General features: G+C 42.5%; 1 protein-coding gene across 10 annotated transcripts in view; it reads left to right on the top strand.

Annotated features, from left to right (window-relative positions):
- The first annotated feature begins 233 nt into the window (after positions 1 to 233).
- The window catches only part of TDRD1 (tudor domain containing 1), a 47,723-nt gene continuing 40,312 nt past the window's right edge, over positions 234 to 7,644 (top strand). For 4 of the 10 annotated variants that reach the window (XM_032879033.1, XM_032879094.1, XM_032879050.1 and 1 more), the window contains exons 1-2: positions 266 to 396; positions 1,432 to 1,491. In XM_032879033.1, the coding sequence (XP_032734924.1) occupies positions 1,483 to 1,491 (9 nt within the window). In that variant the 5' untranslated portion in view covers positions 266 to 396; positions 1,432 to 1,482. Of the gene's footprint in view, positions 397 to 548; positions 600 to 1,387; positions 1,492 to 7,644 lie in introns of those variants that run through there. The other 6 variants (XM_032879041.1, XM_032879081.1, XM_032879087.1 and 3 more) reach the window with 6 other exon arrangements.

The following is a 7,644-nucleotide window of genomic DNA, read 5'->3' as shown; positions in this document are numbered from 1 at the left end:
GTGACCCTTACAGAGATACGGTCTGCGACTTTGTGCTTGAAATGCACCATCTCAGTTCGCAGGGCCAAATTTCTAGAAGCTGCTGGAATCGCTGTATTGTCTTGGAAGAGGAAGTTTGTGAGCACAGAACCCTGGGGCACAGCTATGCTCTCCACTCCCCCACCCCCCCGGGGGCACCGCCTGGCTTCTCCCGCACACGGAGGGCGTGCGTGGGCGCCGCGGGGTGCACGTGGGCGCGGACTGCGCAGGCGCAGCGCTGGCGCAGGGCTGGCCATTGGAGGTGAGGTGAGCTCAGGGAGCGCATCTGGGAGGCGAGGCTGCCAGGCATAGGCAGACGCCACCACGGCCGGCCTTCAGCGACGGGTCGGGGTCAGAGGCCCTTTCGCCTCTTACCAGGTCAGGGTTCCCAGGCGCGTGGGGGTGGGGTGGGCCGCGAAAGGGTCTGTGTGAGGCAGCGGGGCATCAGTCGTTGGGGATCGGACGTTGGGCCCTGGACGTTGAGGTTGGGCGTTGAATTCGGGCGTTGAGCGGGCACCAGGGGCCTGGAAGCAGAGAGGAGATGGAAGGGTGGAGGAGCCCTTGGAGCCTTGGCTGGGAAGGCAGGTCTAGGGTTGAAGGTTGTGGTGGGGGAGGGGCAAGAAAAGCGAGAATTGAGCTCCTGGGTAGAGGGGGGTGCCTGTAGTAGGTTTGGAAAATAGTACTTCTAGGCATGATTCTCCAAAATCTGAACGTCCACTGGCATCCCAATAGAGGAGCTCTTTGCTTTTGTCTCTGGAAGAATCTAGTCTGGGGATTCAGTCAGTGCTTTTGTTGAACTCAAAGCTGCAGTGCAACACTGACACTTAATAGACCTTTACCCTACGTCTTACGTTCTGTAGGAAAGGTAGATGCACCACGGCTTTGGCTAGGCACGGGTAAACCAGCAGTGGTTCATTTTGTATGCGTCTGTAGCTTGTCTGGTGTGTGCCAGTCACAGTTCTTGGCATTTGGGTCCCTGTTATAAATACGTTGGCCCTTTTGGCCTCTGGAGTATGAGAGAGAAGTTGCTTCCAGTTCCCTTGAACCCTCAGGGTATTGAATGGGAAGTGGCATGGTCTAGGAATCGGACCTGGATTTTCAGCTCAGCTGTGTAAGGGTGCTTGCCCTGGGGGGTTTTGCAAGTTACTTAACCAGCTCCGGTCTCCCATACTTACCTGGACTAATAAAGGAAATAAGAATACTTTAATCTTCAGGTTATTTCAGTGTTCAAAGTAGTTAAACATGAATGGAAGAAATTCTTAGTGGTATGAAAGTGAAGTTTAAAATAATAGCTGCTTCCAAAGAACCTAGTAAGCACTAGTGACTGTGCTAAGTAGTTTACATACATTCTTGAATTTAATCATGGCAGGTAAGAGTTTTGAGGAAGTTACTAAAATTGGCCACATTTTACAGAAGCTGAATCCAAGAAAGATGAAGTGATTTTGCTCGAGATAGCATAGCTAAATGAGGAAGATGAGACTCTGCTCAGATTTGGGTCTGACCCACTTTAAAACTCATGTTCAGCTGAAACCATTGAGTTCCATAGCTTTAAAACTGGATGTTTCCTTGGGTGTTTGATCAGTTCTTTATAGATTTTAGATCCTAGCCCTTTAGCTGATACAGCATTTGCAAATATCTCTCCCATTGTGTCAGCTGTCTTTTACTTTTGTCAACTGTTTGCTTTGATGTGCAAAAGCTTTTATCTTGATGATGTCCAAATAGTTCATTTTTGCTTTTGTTTCCCTTGCCTTTGGAGACTTGTCACATAAGAAGTTGCTGCTGCTGAATTCAAAGAGGTTGCAGCCTGTGTTCTCCCCTAGGATTTTGATGGATTCCTGTTTCACATTAGGTCTTTCATCCATTTTGAGTTTATTTTTGTGTATGGTATACGAAAATGGTCTAGTTTCATTCTGCATGTGGCTGTCCAATTTTCCCAACACGATTTGTTGAAGAGACTTTTTTCCATTGAATATTCTTTCCTGCTTTGTCAAAGATTAGTTGATCATATAGTTGAGGGTCCATTTCCGGGTTTTCTCTTCGGTTCCATTGATCAATGTGTCTGTTTTTGTGCCAGTACCATACTGTCTTAGTGACTCAAGCTTTGTAATAGACCTTGAAGTATGAGACTGTGATGCCTTCAGCTTCGTTTTCTTTTTCAACATTCCTTTGGCTCTTCGGGGTCTTTTCTGGTTTCAGACAAATTTTAGAATTATTTGTTCCAGCTCTAAAAAATGATGATAGTATTTTGATAGGAATTGCAGTGAGTCAATGTATAGATTGCTCTGGGTAGCATAGAAATTTTAACAAAACTTGTTCTTCCGATCCATAAACATGGGACGTTTTTCCATTTCTTTGTTTCCTCCTCCGTTTCTATCATGAGTGTTCTATAGTTTTCAGAGAACAAATCCTTTACCTCTTTGGGTAGCAGCAATGTCCACAATAGCCAAACTATGGAAAGAGTCCAGATACCCATCGACAGATGAATGGATAAAGAAGATGTCTATGTATACAACGGACTACTACTCAGCCATCAAAAAAAATTTTCCCGTGATGTGGACGGAACTAGAGAGTATTATGCTAAGCAAAATAAGTCAAGCAGAGAAAGACAATTATATGATTTACCTCATGTGGAATTTAAGAACAAAACAGGATCATAAGGAAAGGGAGGGAAAAATAAATACAAATCAGAGAGGGAGACAAACCATGAGAGACTTAACCATAGGAAACAAATGGAGGGTTTCTAGAGGGGAGGGGGTTAGGAGGATAGGGTAACTGGTTGATGGGCATTAAGGAGGGCACGTGGCATAATAAGACTGGGTGTTATATGCAACTGATGAATCCCTGAACTCTATCTCTGAAACTAGTAATATACTATATGTTAATTTAAATAAAATAAAATTTTTAAAAAACCCAAAAAACTAAATGTTGCCTTTGAGTAACCATTCTCTCTGAATGTGTGTGGTTACCAGGAAAACAAAAGCAAACATTAAGAAAAGAAAAAGAAAATTATAGTTGCAAATCTGCTGCAAGTACTTTTGGTATTAAAGGAATTAACACACTGTGGTAAGAATTAATTTTACTCTAGCTTCTATTCTTCTGGGAAGGAAGGAGAAGGCTTACAGTCACTGGTTGCAGGTATATGTGGATGCTCTTGGCCAGAGGGAGGAGTGGGAACAGGATTCCAGGGGAGTATAAGAAAGGGTTTGCCCCTTAGCTTCACGTTTTATTGGTGTCAAATCATGAAGTACAGGACAAAAGGACAATACAAAGCCAAGGACTTCTTTTTGTGGGTAGAACTGTAGCAGTTACTTCCATTCCACTGGTCTTTTATTACATCAGTGATCACTTGAACATGAAGAAATTTGGGGACCTTCCTAATTAACCTCTTGTGTTAAGGAGATATATACTAATTACTGTGACTTTAGGGATGATTATAAATACATTTTTTTAAAGATTTTATTTATTTATTTGACACAGAGAGAAAGATCACAAGCAGGCAGAGAGGTAGACGGAGAGAGAGAGGGAAGCAGGCTTACCGCTGAGCAGAGAGCCTGACCAGGACCCTGAGACCATGACCTGAGCCGAAGGCAGAGGCTTAACCCACTGAGCCACCCAGGTGCCCCTATAAATACATTTTTATTCATCATCAGTAGCACGTAAAAAATAGTAGATTGGATAGAGGGGAAACTGCTTGTTTTAAAACTGGGTAAGATTAGCCCATGAGGTATCATGACCATTGCAGCGATGTCTGTAACACACCTGTACTGGTATCCAAAGTCAGTAGCCCAAGGTTGGGAAGCACAGCATTATGGAATAGTGTCTGCCCACTCCAGATTCAGGTATGTCCAGTGCTTCACACGGGATGAAGCCAAGTAGGGATAATTGTAATTTCTTACAGGCGTTTAAAAAAGGCAATTTTTATAGGATAATAAACATATTAAAAAATTAAATTCCAAAAGATGGTAGGTAACTCCCAAGTTTTAGGCATACTCAGAGTAGTCCTGGCTGCTACTCCAAAAGCTAGAGCGTGATTGGAAGTATTTAGTGTTCGTAGTGCGGGGTGGAATGATGATTCTGCTGACTGGCTGTTGGCTCACATCTGCAGTCCTGTGCTCAGTTAGGAGAAGGATGTCTGTGTGAGGGTTTCTGATGAACTAGAGAAAGTCCAGACTTGTGAGGACCCTGGAAGGTGTTAGAACAGCTGGTGAAGGACCTGGAGGAAAATGGATATGGTAGACCTCTCAGACATTTGGAAGGTTATGGAAACAGGGCAGCAACAGGAGTCAGTCAGTTGGAAAATGAACGCTTTTATAAAGGAGAATGCAGTACAGTTGGTTGTCCAAAATTAAAGGAAGTTAGAAGATTCTAGTTATAGAACAGGTCTACATGTCTATTTGCCGTGGGCGTTGTAATGAAAATTCCTGAATAGGGTGAGGCAAGCGAGGTGTCTTTCTAACCTACATATTCTGCTCTAGGTGGAGCTCCTTGTAAGCTTAAACCCTTTTTATTTGCTGCTTAAACTTCTAAGACTGATTCTGTTGGTCTTTATTTTTTTCTGAAGTCAAATTTATTTACTAATTTTTGGACTTTGGAAGAGTGGATGTAAGACTTGAAGTTTTGCTATAAAGTTTCAGAAAACCTCGTAACGTGATGTGATTCTCCACTTGAGACTGCCACATGTAATTTCAAACAGTGCATTTCATCTTCCCTTTCCAGGTTGTCATGAAAACAGTGCAACAGTGCGTCTTAAATATTTTTGTCATACAAATATCTTTTCAGTGCCTCATTGTACAAAACATGGTAGGTGCTATGAGAAATCACGGTGTTTTTTTGTTTATGTTTTTAACAGACCTGGTTCCTGCACTCAAATTACTTAAAATAATCTAGAATACACAGACAACTGTCTGTAGCTAACTGTGCTACAGGATAGAAAGGAGCTGATTATGGATTGACTGTCAGCCTTATCAAATAAGGACAAAGGAAAGGCTAGTTCAGGAGTTACCTGTTGTGTATTGAGGGCCCGACTGGTATCTTGAGAAGATGACTATATCCTAGTTTGGTGGTTTAAATATTACTTGATCCTTGGTTTAGAATTAACCACACTTGAGGAAAAAATAGTCTTAATTTAAATGTAATATTAATATTTTAATCTTTAAAATGCTTTTTTCTATAAAAGTAATTCATTTTTAAACATAATTTGAGGGACACCTGGGTGGTTCAGTCAGTTAAGCATCTGACTTCCGCATAGGTCATGATCCCAGGGTCCTGGGATGGAGCCCAGAATCAGGTTCCCTGCTCAATAGGGAGTCTGCTTCTCCCTCTCCCTCTCTCTTCCCCCCTGCTTGTGCTTGCACACTCTTTTCTTTTCTTTCTTTTTTTTTAAGATTTTATTTGTTTGACAGAGAGATCACAAGTAGGCAGAGAGGCAGGCAGAGAGAGGGGGAAGCAGGCTCCCTGCTGAGCAGAGAGCCCGATGTGGGGCTCAGTCCCAGGACCCTGAGATCATGACCTGAGCCAAAGGCAGAGGCCTTAACCCACTGAGCCACCCAGGCACCCCAATGTTTGCACACTCTTGAGCACGCATTCTCTCTCTCTTTCTTTGTTGAATAAATTAAATCTTTAGGGGAAAAAAAAAACAAAATTTGGAAATGAAATAGACTATAAAAAAGATTCCTTTTGTCAATCTACTTACCCCATAACACTCATTTAAAATTTGATGTATTTCATTGACCTTGCTTATATGGAGAGGTTATTTATTGCAGTTCTTATACAATGTTTCTGATTTTTCATTTGCTGTTCTTAGACATTTTACAATGTTTTTGAAAGCTAAGAATTTTTTTTTAAGATTTTATTTATTTATTTATTTGTTTGATAGAGATTACAAGTAGTCAGAGAGGCAGGCAGGGAGAGAGGAGGAAGCGGCTCCCCACTGAGCAGAGAGCCTGATGCGGGGCTTGATCCCAGGACCCTGAGACCATGACCCAAGCCAAAGGCAGAGGCCTTAACCCACTGAGCCACCCAGGTGCCCCAAAAGCTAAGATTCTAAATGGTAGTGTTAATCTATCTAATAGAGATATCACAGTTAACTTCTTTCTCAATTTTTTTCATTATTTTAAATAGGATTTTTTGATGTTCAGGATCATCATTATTATTATTATTCACTTATTTTGAAAGAGAGAAGAGGAGTAGGTGGAGGGGCAGAGGGACAGAGTGACAGGGAGGGAATCTTTTTTTTTTTTTAATTAAGATTTTATTTATTTATTTGACAGAGAGATCACAAGTAGATGGAGAGGCAGGCAGAGAGAGAGAGAGAGAGGGAAGCAGGCTCCCTGCTGAGCAGAGAGCCCGATGCGGGACTTAACCCCAGGACCCTAAGATCATGACCTGAGCCGAAGGCAGTGGCTTAACCCACTGAGCCACCCAGGCGCCCCAGGGAGGGAATCTTAAGCAGACTTCATGCCAAGCATGGAGCTGACACATGGCTTGATCTCATAACACTGAGATCATGACCTGAGCTGAAATTAAGAGCTGGGTGCTTAACCGACTTGTGCCACCCAGGCACCCCAATGTTAGGGTTATTTTAATGGGATGATTTCTAGATGTAGATTTACCAGGTAAATGGCTAGAATATTTTTAAGAATACATGTATACTTGGGGTGCCTGGGTGGCATAGTCGGTTAAGCGTCCCACTCTTGGTTGCACCTCAGGTCATGAGATCAAGCCCCTTGTCAAACTCTGTGCTCAGCATGGAGTCTACTTGAGATTCTCTTTTGCTCTGCCCTTTCTGCTCATGCACATCTCTCTTTCTCTAAAATAAATAAATATTTAATAAAAATGAAAAGAATACATACATACCTTAAGAATATATATCTATTTATCGGGACGCCTGGGTGGCTCTGTTGGTTAAGCCGCTGCCTTCGGCTCAGGTCATGATCCCAGGGTCCTGGGATCGAGTCCCGCATCGGGCTCCTTGCTCAGTGGGGAGCCTGCTTCTTTCTCTGCCTCTGCCTGCTTGTGTTCTCCCGTGCGCTCGCTCGCTCCCTCACTCTGTCTCTCTCTCTCTCTCTGACAAATAAATAAATAAAATCTTAAAAAAAAAAAAGAATATATATCTATTTATAGACCTACACACATGTAGGTGTGTATATGTATGTATATCCAAATTGTCTCCCCATAAAAACATACTAATTTATATTCCATGCAAAGCAATTTTGTTTTATTTTTCAAAGGTTTTATCTTTACTTTTTAAAAAGGTTTTATTTATTTGAGAGAGGAAGAGAGGGCATGAGCAGGGGGGAGAGGCAGAGGGAGAGAGAGATGCAGGCTCCCTGCTGAGTAGGGAGCCACCCCACGGTGCTGGATTCCAAAACACTGGGATCATGACCTGAGCTGAAATCAGGAGTTTGTCACTTAAGCAGCTTTGCCACCCAGGGGCCCAATGGGAGTGTCCTTTTTAATCACACCCATGCTGGGCAGAAAATAATACATAATTATTTAATTTGATTTTTTTAAATTACAAATGAGGTTGCATGTTTTCCCCCTTATGTTTATCAACTAATCTTCATTCTCTGTGCATTCTGTTCATGCCTTTTGCTCACATTTTATTGGTACCTGTATCTGTTGGGC

Source organism: Lontra canadensis, unplaced genomic scaffold (genome assembly GCF_010015895.1).
Source record: "Lontra canadensis isolate GAN:19392208 unplaced genomic scaffold, GSC_riverotter_1.0 scaffold3, whole genome shotgun sequence".
In the NCBI taxonomy this organism is placed as follows: Eukaryota; Metazoa; Chordata; class Mammalia; order Carnivora; family Mustelidae; genus Lontra; species Lontra canadensis.
Note: the sequence above shows the minus strand (reverse complement) of the source record. Positions and strands in the feature narration are given on the sequence as shown.